At 37.5% G+C, this 22993-nt stretch overlaps 1 protein-coding gene across 1 annotated transcript in view; it reads left to right on the forward strand.

Moving 5' to 3' along the window:
• Positions 1-3622: 3622 nt before the first annotated feature.
• The window catches only part of GLDH (L-galactono-1,4-lactone dehydrogenase), an 87097-nt gene continuing 67726 nt past the window's right edge, over positions 3623-22993 (forward strand). Inside the window, exon 1 of the mRNA XM_089380758.1 lies at positions 3623-4724. Within this exon, the coding sequence (XP_089236884.1) occupies positions 4008-4724 (717 nt within the window). The 5' untranslated portion in view covers positions 3623-4007. The remainder of the gene's footprint in view (positions 4725-22993) is intronic.

The following is a 22993-nucleotide window of genomic DNA, read 5'->3' on the forward strand; positions in this document are numbered from 1 at the left end:
GAAATTAGAGTAGAGCTCATTGACCTCTGGTAAGTTGATTGTCAAATCCGACACCTGGTTCATATGTTCCACAATATAGGGACCAAGAATATTGGGGGTGTGATCTGAATTTTTGTGTGCATTAGTTCTTCCTTTAACCACATCCTTGAAAGAAACAAGACGTTTGGAGATATATCCAGGACACCCTCCAAGTAATCTTGTGTTGAGGATAATGGTTGAATCACGTTCAATTCCATAGTCCCGCAACTTGGTGTCCTCTTGCAATGATTTCCCTATATAAATCAGGCTTTGGAAGCTCTCTGGAATACCCAAATGTTCTCGAATCTTTTGCTTAAGCGTTTGAACCCAATCCTTGATCCAAACCCTCATGGGTAAAAATTTCACATTTAGGGATTTTATAAAAAATGGAGATGTGCTCTCATTGGCAGATCTGGGGTTCGACTGCCAGGATCCATCCACTCTTTTGACATGACCTGTAATCTCAAAGGTGGAGTGGGGATCTGAGAGGACTTTCTCGGATCTATTGATAAGACCACTTGTCCATTCAGCTCTGATGGAAAGATTCCAAACAAATCCGACATGTGATCTTGCATATAGATCAAGCTTTAGAAAATAATGGATCTGAGAGCCTCCTCGCCACTGAAAACATCTTGGATCAAACACCAATTTGTTCGATTCCCAAACACTGCCAGATCTGAATGGAGCCCATTTACTGTTGGTTGGTTGTGATCCGTTGGGTCCTTGATGGGAGGTTGATCCAGGTTTTGTGTCCAAGAGTTCTCGACAAGCATGCTCCCTCGTCTTCGGTCAGGGCCCAACTAGAACTGAGACAATGACAAGGGACTACACGCTCTCTGTAGATGCAAAACTCACTAGTCATTTTTCTCAAACCAGGGGTTGGGTCGAAGAATACTACTATCATAACCTCTAGAAGCAATCACACCCACAACCTCGTTGATCCGACAGAGCCGTCGATTACGTAAACTCAAATCGAATCCCCTAGTTCTAGATCCACCTGAAATAGCGAGGAATTCATCCTCTGCAGAGCCTTCGAGCCTACAATCAACATACAAAAACCACATCCAACAAAGAAAAATGATGTTATCCATAGATCCACATTGTCAGAAGCGCGATCTATTATGATGATAACATTATCTTCGATGTTCAACAAACTACCCAACCAAAGCTTTTGTCTACTAAGAGCAATCAGATATGCGAGACTCCATTAGTTTGCTTTCCATTTGCATATATATGAACAAGGAAAACTACCTCCATGAATGCCATGATCAAACCCGCCCTCAGTGGCGATGATCCTATAATCCATGTGCACACAACAAAAAGCCCTAGCAAAACTCATTTTATCCTGCACTGATTTAATCTTGTAATTCAAAAAGGAAAGTGATTGTCTTTAGATTACTTCAGTTATGGACCAACATTGCCTTATTTTCATCCCCTTAAATAAGAATTAATGATTCCCCCAAATTTCTCACAAACCTTGTTCAATCATTTAATATTTATCCCACTTCGATTTTACAAATCAGTGACTTCAAAGTAGGACGAATGAAACACTTTATAGATTTTATTGAATGTTGAACTTTGAAGAGAAAAAAATATTTATAATTTACATTGCACATAGAAACATTAGATTTTAGTCATATTTTTTTCAACAAACATGCATGAATTATAATTCACCAATACATCTAGCATTGCATGAATACCATTAATGCATACAAATGGCTAATGCAATGATACACTTTGGCACAAAGTCTTGTTATTCTCACTTGACCCACAAATGTGTTTTAATATGTAATAATGAACATCAATTAGCTCGTATTCCAATAGACCTTGGTATATTCTCCTTATATACCACCACCCCTTCTTCACATCCTCTTGTCATCTATCTATTGACTAATAATTTGCTTGAATTACTTCTCCATATTCCATCGCTTCAAACATTCCATCTTTAAATAACTTAACCACTACATTTTACTTAAATGTTTCCTTCCCAAGCTTCAAGAATAAGTTAGTTAAGATACATTCTTAAGTCTATCCTATTCCAAACCTATAAAACCTTGGGTACCTAGTAGAGGTGTAAAATCTTAATCCATTTAAATGGTTTAAAAAGGACCTAAAAAAACCCACATAACAAAGGTGTAATGTTGATCAATATAAGAAATTGGTTTTCATACTAAAAGATCACTTTAGGAAATTGGTTTTCATCTTAAAAGATCAATTTTAAAGAATTCACAAATGCATATTAAAGATATTACATTACACGGTTTGAAGAATAATTTTTCAAATATAATTTGAACAACTCACAAGGAAACTCAAGTACATACATGAAAAAAACTCAAGTAAATATAAGAAAATGTCTCATTTTCAAGGGTCATGTTTAAAAGAGTCTCACATCAATGACTAAGATGAAAATACAATCAAAACGTTACCTCAAAAGACACGAGGCCATGAAAATATTCAAATGGATTTATGAGAGCAAAGCAATTTTCATTTATTGATGAGAATAATATTGTATTTTTAAAAAAAAATTGAGGTTGAATTTGAGATGTAAATTATCAAAGGATTCACAAAATTTAATTTTGGAGTATTTTATTTAGATCATCAAAATTCAACAATTCAAAAAGTTATAGTTTCAATCTATATAAATTTTTGTATTTTTTTTTAAATATAGGTCAAATAGAAAACTAGCAAATCCATGGATGCATTCCACCATGTATAGAACTTGGGTCATGGTAAAACTCCAATCATGCCTAAATCTTCTAAAGGATTTTTTTAAGAGCTATGATTGGAAAGTGGGTCATTATGGAACTCTAATCATGCGGTAAAAATTGTAAAGGATTGTTATAAGCACTGTGATTGGAAAGTTGAAGTCCTGTAGTTAATCTTGCAATAAAAAAATTCACCACAAATTTAATAAGAAACCAATAGAATTAGGCATAATTAGAGTTGCACCATGATCCAAGCTTTATGCATTGTAAAACTATGCCCCTAGGAGTTTTGTTGAATTCATAATGGGTCAAAACTATTAAAAATTTGATTAGAATTTCGTAAAATTCCTACAACCATAAGAGAATTTATTACAAGATTAAACAACACCAATCATAACTCGATATGTTAAAGACATTGTTATATTTCTCAAAATATGTAACAAATTTCATTTTTCATTTTTTCAGAATTGATAATAGACTTTAAAGGTTTGATATAAACTTCAACTTCCTAGAATTTGCAATGCACTTCAATTTCCATCCTCTCAAAATTTATAACAAGCTTTAATTTTGGTCTCCCCATTTCTCAATATATATGTATTTCAATTTCTATCTCTTAAAAATAAACAATTAACTTCAACTAAACTTTATTAAATATATGATAAACTTCAATTTCCATCTCTTAAAAATAAACAATTAACTTCAACTAAACTTTATTAAATATATAAAGAACTTCAATTTCCATGTCCTCAACCTACCTTAACCTACCTTCTTGTAATGAGAGGTGTTTTATTTGTCCATCAACTCCATTATAACTCTATGGCATGCTACAAAGGAATGGATCCTCCTAATAAAAACCAAAGGGATAACTGGTCGACCTCTTGCTTGGTTTAAAATGTATTCTTTTAAAGAGTTTATGATAATTTTGTACGAGTGATTGGTAGTTTTGACTCCATCTAAATGAAGTTGTCAATTGTGAAATTTGAAAATGAGTGCTAAATCTTCTTGCTGCGAACTTGGATGTTGAATTTACAAAATTAAAGCTGGTGCCAATTGCTGGTTGCCCAGGCTTTGATTTTGTTTGTTTTATTTTTACACCACATCTTGCAGCTTTGGCCAGATGGATTCGTTTCTTCCCTGTCTCCATACATCAATATCTATATTTTACACTGACCCCTTTGCTATCGATCCCCGCACTTCTCCCTTCACATCTCATCTTCTCTAATCTAACAGCTATCACAGAGAGAATCCACGAGTTTGTACAGAGGGAGCGGGAGGGAGCTTATAATGAGCTTCGCATTCGCTATCCGAAGAAGCGCTCGCCATATTCAGCGAAATTACATTCTTCAATCCAATAACAATGTCCGCCCACTTGGCGACTCAAACATACACAGATCCCCACTAAGCCAATTCCAATCCCATTCAATCTTGTTAACTAGCAATCCCATTGGGAATGGGTCTTCATACAGACCGGGCCCAGGTTTGCGTTTAATTCGTCCATTCTCCTCCTCCGCAGGAGATGCTGATTCGGAGTTTAGGAAGTATTTGGGCTATGCAGTCCTGCTAATCGGATGCGGTGCTGCCACTTACTACACATTCCCATACCCACCCCCGAAGCCATCAGAGGAGAGCTCTTCCACTTCAGCAGAAGAGGAACACACTGTAACCAACTGGAGCGGAACGCATGAAGTTCGTACAAGAGTGTACGCTCAACCAGAGAGCCTGGCAGAGCTGGAAGCCATGGTTAGGGAAGCCAATGCTAAGCAAATCAAGATTAGACCCGTGGGGTCCGGGCTTTCACCAAATGGAATCGGTCTTAATGCTGAGGGGATGATTAATTTCGCTCTCATGGATAAAGTTTTGCACGTTGATGAAAAGAACCAAAGGGTAACGGTCCAGGCCGGTGTGAGGGTGTCGCAGCTTGTGGACGAGCTCAAGGATCACGGACTTACACTGCAGAACTTCGCATCCATTAGGGAACAGCAGATTGGTGGTATCATTCAGGTATGTGAGTTCCCTTTCGCACTGTTTATTTATGGGAAAATGAATAAAATTAAAGGCATAATCAATCAGTTGAAGTCCCGTGGGGTTTGAAATAAGCGTCACAATAACTAAAGTAAAAATTGATGAAGCCTCTCTTGAGAGATCAGTGTCTGCTATCCCTCTATATATCAGGGTCAGCGTGCGAGAATGCTTCCTCTGTTTTCCTTGGTTCTCCTTGTCATTCCTTCTGCATTTTCAACAGCTCAATCATCAGATCTTTGGTACCCTCACCTGAGCAATGCTTCTGATTAAGAGTGTCTTGTAGGGTTCTTTGCAATCGCTTATGATCCGTCGCGATAATCTGAATCCAAATGTTTTTTTCGACCAGGCTTCTTCTTATCACGTTGAGGCTAATGCTTACAGATTTAGCGTTGCTGCGAACCATTAGCACCATTGAATTTGGTTGCCTTTGGATAAGCAACCATGAACAGGGTATCTATTCTTAGCCTTGCTGGGAACCATTAGCACCATTGAATTTGGTTTCCTTTGGATAAGCAACCATGAGCAGGGTATCTATTCTGCCAAAATTGCCTAGGATTTGCACCTGGGACCAACTGTTGTTCTGCATCCACAAGTGTAGGCACAAGCACTAGCATGTCACTTGGTGAGACTTGAACCTTGGTGGGGGCTATATTAGTGACTCTCTTTCACTGGTTAGACAAACCGCCGCTGACTGAATCCAAATACTTATCGCATGCAATCGAACATAGAGATAAAGAGAATGGTTTCCTTCAAGTAGAGAGGATGAGTTTACAATTTTATTAATTTTTAAAGGTACCAAGTAAACACCTCGCTTCTTTGACTGTAAAGTTTGTATATTGGTGATACATTGTAGGCACTCTGCTGTCACTTTGGCAACCGTTGCCAACATAAACAACCAATACCTATTACTGGTAGACTCCCTAAGTTTAACCCTAGACAAGGTTGAACATAGTAATTTTCCAGGTGCCAAGCTTGAAGCATGGGTGCTTTTCTGATCTAGTGGCATGTTATAGTTTTATGGGTTTGCGGTTCATTATGGCACCAATGAAATCATCTGATTTAAGTAACGAATCAAAGGAAACATTATTAGATTTTCTCCTTCTCACACTTTCTTCTGGAATGATATGGCACTGAACTGTTAAAAAAACCTTGGGCAAAATCATTAATTATAGAAATTGCTACGCATTCGTTGATAACAACCGAAAATCTGCTAGCATTTACAGACAACATTTCCTACTCCGAAATCTGCTCCTATAACCATTTCTAACTGTTGGGATCAATAATAATATAAGTGAATATAAATAAACAATATGTTGGGCAGGTTAGAGTAGTTTATCTGAAAACCTGGATGTAGCAAATTCTTCTACTCTAGCACAAAATATGGAGCAGTTCATGCAACGGGAAAACCATTGCTGGAAATCACATGTCAGAGAACTGAATCAGAACACTTATTGATATTCAAGCACACCCTAATAGTAAATAAGATAAGAAAACCTTTTTGTGCTAGGTATGGTCACTGGGTTCAGGCCAACAATATCTAAGCAAGGCATGATCCCAAATCTTGGGAGGCCAGGAACTTAGTTTCCAAAAGGCCTGCCAAAATACCATTCTGCAAAACTACTTGTCGGTAATTGTTTTAAAGGCCTATTTAAAGCCTTCACTTTATGTTTTTCCCACTTGTCCTTTGCATTCAGGATAAGTGCTTTTCCATTAATAACTTATCGTACTTCAAATCCCTAATCTTTCTTATTCTAAGGTTTCCATGCAACCTCTAGTTTCTCCTACCCCTATGATAGCACTTCTAATTCAAAATCAAGCTTTCATAGTTTGTTGTCTGTGTTCGGTTTCGATGTTGGTCTTTCTACTCTGATAGGAATTATGTCAATTCCCCCTCCTTGAATTGCTTTCCCCCAAGACAATGGAAGTGCTATATGTTGAAGTATTTTTGGGCTTTCTCACGGAGCATCCTTTATGGGCAGATCCTTCCGCTTGATGAGATATTTTGACACTACTTTAATCCTTACTTTCTTTTCTCACGTGGCCAAAATACACACTGGAATCATAATAACTCGTTCTTCATCATCTAGAGCAATATTTCTTTTTTCAAATCGTGTGATTTTTCAAACAATTTGGCAATCGACTCATATTTATAAGAAAATTATTTCATTTATCTTAGCCAATATCCCATTGATTTCCTGTTACTACCATGAAAAGTAGGCAACAATGCTTATATGTCATATGTACAACATTGAAATAGAAAACAAAAATTTACCATAGTAAAATGTTTAGTGCAAAAAGTGAACTTTCATAGCAATTAGAGAGCATTTACAACAAAAACGAAGGACATTGGAAACTATCTATTGGAATACATTTATTGCTTCAGTCTGCTAAAAATTTCAATACAAACATATAAGACAATATACAACTTGATATGCCTTTTACATGTTTAAACAGTTGGACTAAAAAGCTAAGTAACATGGGTACCTGTATTGGTTCCTCATACTCGTGCCCTAGTACTGGAAATGTACTTGTACCCACTTGTACCAGGCAACACCTTCATGTACGCCACTGCACCCCAGGGAAATTTGGAGATGTACCCGTGTTTCAGGTACGTCAACACTAAGTTTAACATGACCATTTCTTTAATAATAAAAGCCCCAATAAGATTGCATTTAGGGTAGCTCTTCTGACAGGACCATAGCTCCAAGAAAGAGAAAAATTACCAGGATACTGAGGCTTTTACTTCTCCCATTAATCCAAATAGTCCAGTGGTGAAACAACTCTTTGCTGATAGTACTACCCCTACCATAACAATGGATAGACCCTGGATCATTGCGGTCTTCAGGCCTTTGGATTTGAGTGGCCATCCTCAGGCTTCTCATCCTTTACCTGATAAGTATCATGAGTGGATACCTAGATTCAATGGTACTGATGCAATAACTGCTGAAAAACATATATATGATTTCTATTGGGTAGTGAGTTCTAGGCTTATAATGCAAGAAGACATTGTCATGATGCTGTTTGTCCTCTCATTTGATGAAACTAATGTTGCACGAAGTGGGGACGCGGAAGCGTCATTTTCCAAAAATCTAGGAAGCGAAGCGTCTGCTATATATATATATATATATTTTATATTTTTTTTGCATTTATACTCGAAACAAACATCCCACATACCAAATTACTTGTAGAAGACATGAAAACATGCATATTTTTGCATAAATCAAGATAGATATGGCATCCATGATTCCATTGTAGTTACTAGTATGTACATCAATGATTAATTATTCGAACATCAACCATCTATATTCTAGCAATTACAAACATACATCAAATTTTTAAGCATATTATAAAACATAAAACATTTAAGCATATTATAAAACATAAAACATAGAGCATATTATAATTTATCTAGCAAGTGAGCAACTGTCAACATTTGTCATGTCCAAAATTCAAATAATAATTACAAAATATGTCACTTGGTCACCGCCAAGACAAAAAGGTTCAAATTCACAAGTCTACAAGTCTAATGATTAATCTATGACAAAAGTAGTAAATTGTGAATATATCTACTAATCTCTCCTCCTTCCACCATGAAGAGAACGTGGCGGCGGGCCTCCACGTGGTGGCAATGAAGAAGATGGTGCCTGTGGAAGTTGTGGCACTGAAACTGATGAAGACGAACCCCTTGCTGTTGGTGTTGAACCATGGAACCTAGGAACCAAGGGACCAGATGGGGGTGGCATCTCAACATGATCATCATCATCTTGGAATCGCTCAAAAAATTCATACAAAAAAAAACACTAGTTAACAAAAAAAATAAAAAACATGAATTAGAGAAATGCTTTATAAGCAAAATTCATATCACAATGGACATACCTGGATAAGACCATCCTCTAATTGCTCTAATTGCAACACTCCATCCTCCAAATTGGGCTCCTCTGGATTCCTGTCCCAAATCTTAAGGTCTTTATTAGTCTTTGCATCATCACAGTAATGGGACAACAATCGCAAGTTGTAATGAACATAAACCAAGCTCTCTGCCCGGTCTAAACTCAACCTGTTCCTTTTAACACTGTGGATCTCTGCAGAAGAAGTGTTTACCACCTGTGATAGCACCTGCAATGCCAAAGTCTGTAGAAGTGGAGTAGCCCCTCCATGCATGTTCCACCACTCAAGAGAAGAAAAAGTCTCTCGATCTCTAATTGCATGCATGCTCCCAAATGGCAACCTCCTCCTCATCAGGGACTAATTTACTCAATGCAATCATATATTTTTTGTGAATCTCTTGATCTTGGTGTGGTTTTCTCCTGCTTCCCCCCCCAGGTGTTGGTGTTGAAAGCCATTATGGATGATAGTATTTAGGTGTCAAAACATATGCTAATGCATGCAATGGAACATTTAGCATTTCCTATTAGTTTTCCACCTCTGCACGAATATAATTGTACAAGGTGATATCTCTAGGCTCAATAATGTCTTTAATATGCCCCAACATGCTATCCATTTGCTCATACACCTCCCCAATTATTGGTCGATTTGAATCTCCAAACTTGATCATGTAATAAATTGGTTTGGTGAATTGCAAAACATATTTAACCTATGACCAAAAGTACATGTCAAGAATAGTGTCCTTGGCTGCATTAGCACCATCTCTATCAATGTTAATTTCATCCAATGTTTTAGCACACACCATATTAGTTAAAGCTTGTCTCACCTTCACTAGCTGCCTAAAGGTGAGGGAATAACTGGCAAATCTTGTCTTTGCAAGTTTAAGCAACTGCAACTTGGAGTAAGTGCCATAGAAGTAGTTTACCCTTGTATGCCCTGTGATGAATTTAATGAGTTGCTTCCCTCTCCTGTAAAGCTCATTAATCCACCCACATTCTTTATGCTTCACAATATCATGCATCAAAAGGTTCAATGTGTGAATCAGGAACCCAGACCAAAAGATGTGTGGATGAGTACGCTCAATAATTTTTCTTGCTGCCTTACAATTTGCTGCATTATCTGTGATCACTTGAACCACATTATTCGGACCAACATCTTTGATTGATTGCAATAGGAGATCTGCAATGTTTTGGGAAGATGCACTGATGGAGGAGTCATGACATGTAATAAATACTGCGCCACTAGCAGAAACACCAAGAACATTTATCAAACGTTGGTTTCTAATATTTGTCCACCCATCTGATATAATGGATACCCCACAATCTACCCACTCATTTGTAAAATGTGTCAAAGCTCTTTGAACCTTTGCTTTTTCTCTTTCTAATAACACAGTTCTAGCTTTCTCATAGTTGGGGGACTTGTATCCTTTTGGGGCTTCATTGATGGCCTTTACCATTTCATGCCAATAGGGAGAGCAAAGCACATTGGATGGTACACCGCAAGCACAAAGAAAGCGGACTATCTATCCATCCACATCATCCCTCCCAGCAACATTAAGGAAATCCCCTATTGTTCTTTTACCTCCAGAGCTTCCAGAAGTACCATGAGGAGATGAGCTACCAAATCTAGAGGTTGCACTTGATTCAGAATGAGTTTTTTGTTTCTTGCTTTTCTGTTGTGCAACCTCTTCTATTTGGATGTGTTTTCTTCTTTGTTTAGCTGAAATGTTTGGGCAAATTTGTATCCGCACAACACCCTTTTTATCATCACTGTCCATCACCCCACAAAGATGCCTCCTCACACGGGTATATGAACCACTAAATGGTTTTCCTCCATGACAACCATGAGGGCACACAAATTTGTAGCTTCCACCACCCTTTACCCCTTCAAGTTTGGTCACATAGTTCCACAAGGGTGTTAATGCAACTTTCCCCTCTAGTGTTTCAGTTTCCCCTTCAAGTTCAACTTCATCCCCTTCCTCTTCAAACCCTTCCTCCTTATCATACATTGGGTCACTCATATTGGGACCACTATCCTCTTGTGCTTATTCCCTTCTGTTCCTACTCCCCCTTGCCATCATTAAAACCAAGAGTGGAATGATACATAGAAGCCAAAAGAAAACGATCTTGGAATATGGATATAGGTGGTGGACACCCTGCAATTAAATGAACAAGTAGAAACAATGGGAAAGAGTAGGAGAGGGAGGAGAAAAATACAAAAAAAATGTCAAAAAATAAGGGAGTTTGGGGTTTGCACTTACCTCTTTAGCTCTTGTAGATGGAAGTCCTCCAAGCTCCTCCTCCTTCACTCCTCCAAGCTCTCCTCTCTTCTCCTCTCTTCTCGCTCCTCCTCCTTCTCCTAGCTCCTCCTCCTTCACTCCTCCAAGCTCTCCTCTCTTCTCTTCTCTTCTCCAACTCTCATAAACTCAAAGTGAGAAAATGAGAGATGAATGGGGGGTTAAATCCCTTCATTCCTCACCCTAACCCAAGGTGGACCCACCCCCAACAATCCAAAATGCCAAAAAAAAAAAAAAAAAAAAAAAAATAGTGCTTTTTTGGCTGCGCGACGGAAACAGAGGAAGCTGTACGGAATTGCTCGCGATCCCTACGCTTCGTACTCCGAATTGCGACGCTTCGTACAGTCGAAGCGCCGTACGAAGTGCGTTTTGGAAAAACCGAAATGTGACGCTTTGTACGGCCGAAGCGCCGTACAAAGCGCGTTTCGGAAAAACCGAAATGCGTTTCGGTCACACGCTTCCAAAATTTCCAGGAAGTGTGTTTATCAGTCCAAAACGCGTTTCGTACGACGCTTCCCCCACGCATCTGTACGGATCGCGGATCGGGGTTTTGATCCTGGGGGGGACGTTTCCTGCAACACTGGATGAAACAATAGAGATTGGTATCTTAGCTTACCACAAGGAAACATTCCTAATTGGGACACCTTTCACAATGCATTCAAGTAGAGGTTGGCTTCAGCATTGGATGGAGGTCTCCCCCTTGAGAGATTCCTTGTAGTGTTAAAATTTGATAGCTCAGGAATGAATTTCTTTTAGAAAAAATCATATCTTTTAGTTCTGTTTGAACTGCCTATAATAAAATTTCATTTCTAACAATTCTAATATGACTTTCCAAAATAGTAAGTCACACCACAATTTGGAAATGACTTTCCAAAAATAAAAAGTCATGTCTAAATGATCAAGGATGATCACAACATATGGAATCCACTTTAAAATCAAATCAATCATGATTATGCAAGTCAAGAATTAATATTTTTATCCTTACTAGTATTATTATTATTATTATGATACTATTATTTATAAAATAGTCTAAAGTCATTCACCTTTAATGGATTAATAAAAATAAATTCTCTCATGGAATAAGTAAATTAAATTGAGAATCTCTTATTTGGAAAATCGAACCTCTCTCTTGGAATAAAATAGTAACTCCACACTTAAAAGAATGTAACTCCCTCTCTCTAATTCAATGTATGACAAAAGTGTAACTTCTTATTAAATGCACTTGTAACTCCTTCATTCAATTCAATTTGTAACTCTCACCAAATATTCTCTCTTGTTTAAGTGTAATTCTCTCTTTCCCTAATTTGAAGTGTAACTCCTCAAAACAAGTGTAACTCTCTCTCTATTCTTGGGATGAGTTACACTTCTCCTTAAGAAACTCCTCTCTCATGGAATTTTATTCTCCTATTATTGGCTCAAGGCATGAATTCATTTTTTGATTCATCTCATTTCTCATCTATTTAAGCAAGAGCAAGTGAGAGTTGAGAGACGCATGTTCATTGTGAAAGAGAGTTGGTGTTGAGTGTGTGCAAGAGAAGTGTGAGAGCAAGTGAAGAGTAAGAGCAAGGGAAGAGCTAGAGCAAGTGTGAAGGACAAGATCTGATCAAGAGAAGGAGATATTCAAGCAAAGAGCAAGAGCACTTCAGCTGCAAGTTGATTAGGCATTGGTGACTTTATTCATTCTCATTCTCTCTCTCTCTCTGTGTACGCTGCTGAACAATTGAATAAATCTAATAGAAGAAGAATCATTTAGGTTTTCCTTTTGTGGGTTTTGCCCTGGTCATTGGACCTAACTCTTTGTGTCTTATATTTGTGCTTGGCTGTCTTCATATGATCCTTAAGTTTATGTTATATCTACAATTGCTGATCTGAAAAGTTTTGAAGAAGAAATTTGCATTCTAAGTAATTGCAACAACATAGATAATTAAGTTTTCTGCAAAGTAAATTCAGTTTTCTGCAAAGTACATTCAATTTTATGTAAAGTACATTAAGTTTCATTCAAATTTCTGCAAAGTGCATTTAGTTTTCTGCGTAGAACTTTCAAGTTTTTGCATAAAACTTTCAGATTTTATCATGCAACAACCAAGATTGAGAAGGAAACTGTGAAGGAATTCACTCAAAGATTTGATAACCTCCTTAGAGAGATTCCAGACAAATCTAAACCCTATGAGGATGCCATTCTTGATAGATACATTAGGTCGCTCCATGAACATTTGACTTATGCCCTTAGAGACAAGAACCACAATAACTTGGCAGAGACTAAGAAGATCGCTATTGAGATTGGGCAAAATTTGAATGCTTCAAGAATTGACTTGTTTATTATCCTAGGGTCAAGATTAAGTCTAAGACAAAACCTAGCTCTCAGGTTGACTTGGTTATGCAAGCGTTTGCTCAAAAATATGATAAATTCACAACGAAATCATTCAAGGTCAAAAGACTATGATGAACAAAATGTCCATGATAGAGAGGGAGAGGGGATGTAGGCCCAATTTACCCCCTAAACACTGATTCAATAAGGATACATCCTTCAATAGAAAGACTATTGAGGGTGACCATGCCACTCAACAAAGTCTTCCTAACACCCTTGCCCCAGCCAACTTGGTTGGATGAGGAGAGTCATCTTGGTGCCAACCTTCTGAGTAGCCTCACTCCCAAGAAGATAGTCCTTATAATCAAGAAGAAGAGGAGGAAAATCCCGAGCACTTGAATATAGTAAATGAAAGTGCTCCTTTCAATATCTTGCTCGAAGATACCTATTTCCACCTAGAGCCTAGCCAAATCCAAAATGATACTAATAGTAATCAAGATGAACCTGTGTTGGCTGTTGAAAATGGTGGAAGATTTAAGCGTCTTCAATATTCTAGAAGGAATAGTGACCAAGCACAACCAAGCTGTAGTTCTGGCAATCCATCTCAAGGGAAGGACAATCCCCAAGTGTAGTGTCAAAGTAAACCTAAGCCAAAACCCAAGAGTAATGATATTGCATTGGACGTTGATATGGGTAATGTTTTGGCCAAGGTTAATGTGCAAGCCCCCTGTTGAGAAATCTAGGGCATAGCAATTATGTGATTTGTCTTCTATTAGTAACTACTTGTGAGTGCTTTTTACTTCTTTAGATTATGATCTTTTTTTACATAGGTTATTAGTGTTATTTTTCATCAAACAACTACCAATGCATAAACCATAAAGAGGCAAGAGACACAAAATATAGGCTATCAGCCAGGGTCGAAACCTCTCACTCTTTAAGAGGCAAACCCAAACAAATCCTTCTTCTTATAGAGATTCCAATTGACGAATACCAAGACCAAGACCCTTGACCTATTTGCCTCTCCAAGACCAAGACACAAAGCTCCTTTGTCAACGATAGTCCACCTTCTGCTCCTTCCTCCTTCTCGACTTCTTCTTCAACCTTGGCTTGCTTTAGACTTTCAACCTTCTTCCACTTCAGCTCCTTAGGAGGACTGCACCATTGTTGCAACAAACTTCAACCTTCACTGCTGCAATAGAATTCTCCTCTTCTTGACCTTTACTGCTTCCATAGACTTTCACCTTTCCTCGGCCTTCACTGCTACAATATATTTTCACCTTTCCTCGGCCTTCACTGCTGCAATATATTTTCACCTTTCCTTGGCCTTCACTGCTGCAATATACTTTCACCTTTCCTTGGCCTTCACTGCTGCAATATACAGGTCTGTAATTTCGTGTGTGTGGAGGTAAGATGGCCCACAAAACAATCCCAAATCAACACAAACTTCCTCGTTGCTCTTTCTTCCTTCCTCGCTGGTAACTCGACTCCCTTGATGACCCTCGCACTTCAGACTGTGATTTGCGAAAATCTGCCTCTGAAATGATGTCGAGCACTCCTATTTATAGTTGTTGCCCAAGGTAATTAGCCGACCTGACATGTAGGTGAGCCGACGTGACTGTTGGAGGAGACAATTAATTCCACTTTGAAGCCGACTTGAGGTTAATGCTTGTGCTTGGTCTTGGAGGGCTACTTGACATATTCATTGACTCATATACAAATATAATATGCCCAAGAAGGGTCCTTCATACATGACATAGACTCAAATTGACTTTTATGACTAGATGACAAATCCTAAAGGCTCATAATGGGATCCATCACTAAAATAAAATTCCTTGCTCATGAAACCCATGAGACACACACTACAATAATAATTTTATTTTTCTTCTTTTCACCAATTACATAAAATCACAATTACACATCATTATGAAGATCGAACCTAGTTACTTATCAACACCCCCCTTGTAGAGATGGCTAAGCTTCCTCTCCAAAGGAAGAAAATTAGGAAGGCTTTTGGTTTTGAAGATGATCCTGATGATCTTGTTATTCTACAAAATATGTGCTTTGATACGAAGAATGGAGGTCATGAACCCTTCTTGTTGTCCTTGGTGATTAATAACCTCATCCTTCACAATTGCATGCTTTATTAAGGTGCTTCTACTAATGTTATGCCATCAAAGATCATGCATCAATTAGACATGAACATCACTAGGCCATATAATAATGTGTGTGGTTTCGATTCTAAATCTATCCTAGCGCATGGTATCATCAAAGATGTGAAGACATCCCTGGCAACTAACAAAGAGATTACTGTATTAATGGATATTGTAGTCATTGATGTGGCAGATGCCTAGGGCATGTTATTATCAAGTGTTGAAATTTTGATGTTCTATGTTGTTACAATCACTTAAATCCAAAACTTCTTTATGTTGCAAAATAAGTAAAGTAATTGTAGATAGAACATAAACCATATAAACCATATGCACAATGGAAGACAACCAAGAATTCTATGAGACTCAAAGAAGTTAGGTCAATGACCAGGGCAAAACCCACAAGGAGAAAACCAAATCAGATTCTTCTTCTATTAGAAATCAATTGTTCAGCAGAGATACAAAGTACAATGATTGAATGAAGAAGTCCACCCAAATCTGAAGAAGATCTTTGATAGCAGTAGCTGATGCAAACACTGAATCACTTTGGCTCTCCAAATATGCTCTTGCCCTTCAAGGCTCTCTCTCTTTCACGCAATCTTCCTCTAGACTCTTTAACTTTTTCTTTCTCAAATTCGAATTCTCATTTCACAAGCACAAGTAAGTGTATCAAGTGAGGATGAAAGATACAAATATATACGAAGAGCAAGGAGGTCAAATTCATGAGGGAGTAACTCCTATGCATTGAGGAGGAGTTACATATGCCAAAATAGGAGTGCAACTTATGCCATAAAGGAGAGGAGTGTAACTTATGCATTAAAGACGTGTAAGAGGAATCTTGTTATGACAAGCCATTAAAGTGTGTAAGAGTGTAAGAGGTGCGTAAGAGCATTAAAGAGAGAGAGAGAGAAGAATGAACCCATTAAGAAAGAGAGAGTATCATATGCATTAATTAAAAGGAGTTACATATAACATGATTGAGTCTCATGATTGAGAGACTTGAATTTATTTTTAATAATAATATAATAATATCATAAAGAAGATAACAGTAATAATAACAATAATATTGATGATTAAGTTAAAAATTAAACAATTGAGATTGATTAAGGACAAATTAAGTGATTTTCCATCATATATATATGATTATGAATTGCTGGAAGGTGATTTACTATTTTTGGAAAGTCATGGTTGCAAAGGTAAACATGACTTTCTATTTTTAGAAAGTCACTTTGGAAAGGTCAAAAATGAAATTTTATTTAATGAAATTCATCCATAGCTGCGAATTTTCAACGCTCCCTATCAGCTAGGGAGGAATTTCTTTCTGATACAAGAATCTATACTATCTTTGCTTTGGAGCGATGATGTTACAATCTAATGAAGAAAAATCATCATAGGGGAGATGCATCCATCACCCTATACACACTTGGGGGGATCCACTTGTCGACACATCACAAGGATCTTGCACATCCAAGGCTCATCACTGCTTGGGGGATCCACTTGTCGACACATGACAAGGATCTCGCACATCCAAGGCTCATCATTGCTTGGGGGGATTCACTTATCAACACATGACAAGGATCTCGCTCTTCAATGCTCATCACAACTTGGGGGGATCCACTTGTCAACACATGACAAGGATCTCACTCATCCAAGGCTCATCACAACTTGGGGGGATCCACTTGTCAACACATGACAAGGATCTCGCTCATCCAAGGCTCATCATTGCTTGGGGGGATCCACTTGTCAACACATGACAAAGATCTCGCTCATCCAAGGCTTATCATCCATGACCACCCTCTCTAGGAAGGGTCACATCTGTCAGTCCAAGCTACTCTCTAAAAACCAAGAACTTTCCTTTCAGCAAAGGCTTGGTAAGAATGTCGACGATTTGGTCATCAATCGCTATATGATGAAGTCTTATTGCTCCTCTTTGCACCATATCCCGGATATAGTGATATTTGATCTCAATGTGTTTGGACTTGTCATGGAACACGAGATTTTTAGCAAGTTGAATCCCACTCTTATTGTCACAGTAAATTACTGTAGTATCCAATACTTGCTCAAACAACTCTCCAAAGAGCTTCCTTAGCCATACTGCCTCACAACTAGCCATGCTAGCAACAATGTATTCTGCTTCAACCGTGCTAAGGGCAATAGACTTTTGCTTTCTACTCATCCAAGATATCATGGTAGATCCTAAGCTGAAGCAACACCTTGATGTGCTCTTTCTATCAGTAGAGTTACCAGCCCAATCAACATTAGAGTATCCATGTAGCCTTACATCTTCGATAGTATATCTCAATCCAAGATTGATGGTCCCATGCAGGTACCTCAACACATGCTTTGCAACAACCTAATGTGCATGAGTAGGCTTAATCATGTATTGACTCAGAGTATTGACTGCAAAGCATATATCTGGTCTAGTGTTCACTAAGAACATCAGTGCCTTAATCAGTTGACGGTACTCAAAAGGATTAGCCAAATCAGGTTTGCAACTTTACCACAAAGCTTCTTGAAATTCATTTCGATTGGAGTATTCATGGACTTACACTCAGTCATGCGAAACCTTTTTAGTAGTTTGACAACATATTTTCCTTGAGAAAGAAAAATCTCACCAGATTTTTGCCATACCTCCAAGCCTAGAAAGTAGTGCATAAAACCAAGATCTTTCATTTCAAATTCGGAAGCTAACTCCCTCTTACCTTGGAGAATAAGAGGTTCACTACCAGTCATAAATAAATCATCAACATACAATACCAATGTCAAAGTCATACCTTGGACTATTTTAAAGTAAAGATTTGGATCTGCATTGCTTCTGGTAAAACCAAGCCTCATCAAGAAGCTATCTATGCGAGCATACCAAGCTTTTGGTGCTTGCTTCAAACCATAGAGGGTTTTTTTAGTCTACACACATGAGTTTTTGGATCATGTACTTCAAAGCCTTGTGGTTGCTCCACAAATACTTCTTCTTTAAGGAAGCCATGCAGAAAAACAATCTTCACATCCATTTGGTGAAGAGACCATCCTTGGCTAGCAACTAGAGCTACAATAGATCGGATGGTGGTGTAACGGGAAATAGGTGCAAAAATTTCGTCATAGTCTATTCCCTCTTTCTGAGAGAAACCTCTAGCCAAAAATCTAGCTTTATATTTTTCAATATTGCCATCAACACCATGTTTAATTTTATACAACCATTTAGAAGATACAACAGATTTACCTTGGGGTCTTGGAACCACTTCCCATACATCATTATGAATGATGGATTCATATTCTTTAGCCATTGCATCTTTCCACACTTGGGCCTTTACAACTTCTTCAAAAGTGCACGGTTCAACTTGAATAATGTTGCTCATGGCTACAACATATCCTTGGAACTGGCAAGGTTTCTTGCTTTCTCTGAAAGTTCCTCTAAGGGCAACATGTTTATCAGCATCTTGAAGAGTGTCACAAAGCCATAAAGGTCTCCTTTTAGAAGGAGGATCACATGGAGGAGGATCCAAAGGATCCATGGGCTCCATGGGTTCATCAACAAGATCAGTTTTAGCTTTAGGATCTTCTTGTATTTCAAATACATCATCTTGACTATCAACATTAGCAGGAGGAAGAGTGTCTCTTGCTTTTCCAAGAGCTGCATCTTCATCAAATGTTACATCCCTACTAAATTCTATATTTCTTTGACCAGGTACGTATATTTTGTAAGCTTTAGAATTCTCACAATAACCAACAAACATACCTTTCTTACTTGAAGCTTCCAACTTGTTCCTTTTCTCTTTTGGGACATGAAAATAGACAGGATAACCAAAGATCCTCAGGTGCCCAACTTCGGGCTTCTCACCAGTGAAAATTTCTTCAGGAGTCTTGTTTTAGGACACAGCGAGGACATCTATTTCAGACATAGACGACTGTGTTCACAACTTCTCCCCATAGAAACTTTGGCAATTTCTGATCATGCAACATAGCTTTGACCGCTTCCATGATAGTTCTATTATTTCTCTCAGCCACACCATTTTGTTCTGGGTTATATGGTACAACTCTCTCTTCTCTGATTCCTACTTTTTTGCAGAAGTCAATGAAATCATTGGAAGTGAACTCTCCTCTATTGTCAAATCTAAAATTTTTGATCTGCTTTCTAGTTTGTTTTTCTACTAGAGCTTTGTAATCTTTGAACATGTTAAAAGCTTGACTTTTTATTTTCAGAAAATAAATCCATTTTTTGTGAGAAAAATCATCCACAAAGATAATATAATACAAGTAGCCACTAAGAGAAGTTATAAGCAGTGTTGTTAAAATCGCGATTTTTTCCCTTTCCCGCTTAAATCGCGATTTTTATACGAAAAAATCGCCTACTTTTTTTTTGCCGATTTTTACTGAAAAAATCGCGCTTTTTTCAAAAAATCGCGATTTTTTCGAAAAAAGCGCGATTTTTAACGAAAAAATCGTGGGGGCTCACTACAGCATAGTTTTATAACTTTTTTTGGGTTTTTTCATGCAATGTTTTTTGAAAGAAACAAATAATTTTTGAGTGGGGTAGCTTAATGATCAAGTCTAGGCCCTAGTATGGATATGCTATTCATGGTAATGTTAAATTCTTAAAGTAAAAGTGACATTTTCCTTAATCTTCATTTTCATCCTTTTACTTAAATTTTTAACATTACCATGAAATGACTCAGGATGTTTGAGAGTGGTTCCAGCCTCATTGGATTTCATATGGAGAAAGTAGAATTTTAGATTTCATTTAAAATCCAGCAGACTTATCAGTTTTTCAGGATTTCAGGATTGGGAGATTGTAATGTTTCCAGGTGACACCACCTGCCCGGGCTACCCCTGCCACCAGTAGAGGACGTGGTCTACCTCCTATAGCTCCTACTTCTAGTTCTTCAACGTCTAGAGCACATCAGACTCCACTGCCATTTCCACCTGCACGGGCACCAGCATCTACATCTAGAGGGAAAGGGAAAGCTGTGGCATTTTCTCGCAAGAGGGGCAGAGGAAATCAATAGGATTAGACTTTCATTTTATTGTATATGACATTATGACATGATGAGATACATTATCATATTTTTTGTTGATATTTTGAGGCTGAGTTGGGACTTACTATTCAGGACATGATTCAATGTTATGTGTGATTTTAGCGCTAGAAATGATATTAAACATCTTATATGTTAGTTTTTTTATCATATTTATGTGTCAATGTATTTATTTTATGTTGTAGATGGTTTGGATATTAAAAAAATTGAAAAAAAATGAAAAAAAATGAATATTTTTGTGCCAAACGCTTTTTTCCCGCTTTTTTCCGCTTTTTTCCGCTTTTTTCCCGGCGCCGATTTAATCCCGATCGCGCTTTGTGCAACATTGGTTATAAGCATTGGTCCACATAAATTAGAATGTGCAAGATTCAATACTTGACTGGTTTTACTTTTGCTTGAAGGGAATGGTCCCTTCACTTGCTTTCCGCTTGCGCATCCTTGGAAAACACCATCACGATTAGATTTGATTTCCGGCATTACAGAAACCATCTTTCTCACATGAGGTAATGCTTTATAGTGCAAGTGAGTGAACCTTCGGTGCCAAATTTCACTTTGATGATTGATGTCATGGATTAGTGCATGAATAGGTTTTCCATTGATTTTGTATAGACCTTCACATCTAGATCCCAAAGTGAGGGCAGGTCTCATGTTGGATCCTGATGGCGAAGTGAGAATTTACCATTTATGAAAGCAACTTTCATTCCTTTATCTTCTAACGCTGATATGGACATAATATTCTTCTTTAAACTAGTTACATATAAAACTTTTTGAAGAGTCAAAGTTTTAACTTGATCCAGATGGAAAGAAACGGGACCAGATCCCTTTATGGGATATGTAGAATTATCTCCAAGAATGATCGTCAAATCCAATGTTACTTGGGAGCGGGAGCGGGAGCGACCATTTTCAGAAGCTCCCGGTTTGGGAGCGAATCCCGGAGCGATTTTTTAAAAATATATATATTTTTTATATTTTTTAATTTTTGATACATATATGTCAACAAAAACATGTAGAATGATGAATTAGATATAAAAAACATAAAAAAGCATAGATTGAACCATATAACAACAATCATCTAGAAGTTATAATCTTCATCAACCACGTCCGCAAGTTAGTAACATAGTAACATACAACATATTGAGTCTCATGATTCATCAATCTTAAAGTTTCAAGCTTTCAAAATTCAATATATAACATTTATCATCATTGATCACCAAAGTTGTACTTGTAAGCTAAGTGTAACCATTACAACAAATAATATCTAACATGAAATGAAATGTTATAAAATGAAATGAAATGAAACAACTTTCAACTTTCATGAAGCATCATATTCATAATTCATTACTAATGAGTTATAATTGCCAACTTCAAACTTAAATTGTCATATATTGTTTAAAAAAATATCATAATAAATATGAAAGAGTCAATAGTTATAAAAGCTACTAGAAACTAGAAAAGAGAAGTAAATCTATTATCTATTTCTTATGCTTGGGCCTCTTGCCACCACGAGAAATGTCTAATTTTTTAGTCTTGTTGCAAAATCAGGATCTTTGTCATTAATATCACCCTCCAAGCATTAATATTCAGAGGTATCTTTGTCATTACCTTTGTATTTGTATAGGGATCTTTGTCATTAATATCACCCTCTAAGCATTAACATAAGATAGAAAAAGCATAGCATGTCAAGTCAAGATTTTGTTTGAGTGATGCGTACATTTTTAGAAGGGTCATGATAGAGGAGTTCGACAACCAATGTCACTAACATCAAGGTACATAGAGGGATTGGTACTCTTGATTAAATATGAGTTCCATACCCTAATACATGACAAAATTCAATGGAAACATTGCAATCCCCCAATCCTGAAATCCTGAAAAACTGATAAGTCTGCTGGATTTTGAATGAAATCTAAAATTCTACTTTCTCCATATGAAATCCAATGAGGACGAAACCACTCTCAAACATCCTGAGTCATTTCATGGTAATGTTAAAAATTTAAGTAAAAGGATGAAAATGAAAATTAAAGAAAATGTCACTTTTACTTTAAGAATTTAACATTACCATGAATAGCATATCAATACTAGGGCCTAGACTTGATCATTAAGTTGCCCCACTCAAAAACTATTTGTTTCTTTCAAAAAAAATTGCATTTCGAACATTACTACAAAAAAAAAAATGCAAAAAAGGCAAAACGCTCCCGAAAAGGCAGGGAGCGAATTTTTTTTAGGGAGCGCGCTCCCGACCCGCTCCCGAGTCGCTCCCGCCCGGAGCGCGGATCGGGAGCGGGAGCGGCGGGGGGGGGGCGCCCCCGCAACACTGGTCAAATCTGTCTCCCTCTTAACTAGATTAGAGAGTACTTATTTGTAACCAATAAAGTGCCTTGAAGCACCACTATCAACCAACCAGCTATCACAAGAATCTGTAGGAGATGAATTAGAAAGAGTGAAAAGAAGAAAGTACTTTGATTGAATTTCAACGGCATTATTATCATACCTTTGGTTCCTTGAGGAACAATAGTTTCCTCTGCGAGTAGAAGGAGCTTCTCTTCTTCTTCTGTAATCAGATTTGTTGGAACGATTGTTGAAGTTGG

This window comes from Pinus tabuliformis, chromosome J, assembly GCF_031772625.1.
Source record: "Pinus tabuliformis cultivar Carrire ecotype Pingquan chromosome J, CPIR1, whole genome shotgun sequence".
Classification (NCBI taxonomy): domain Eukaryota; kingdom Viridiplantae; phylum Streptophyta; class Pinopsida; order Pinales; family Pinaceae; genus Pinus; species Pinus tabuliformis.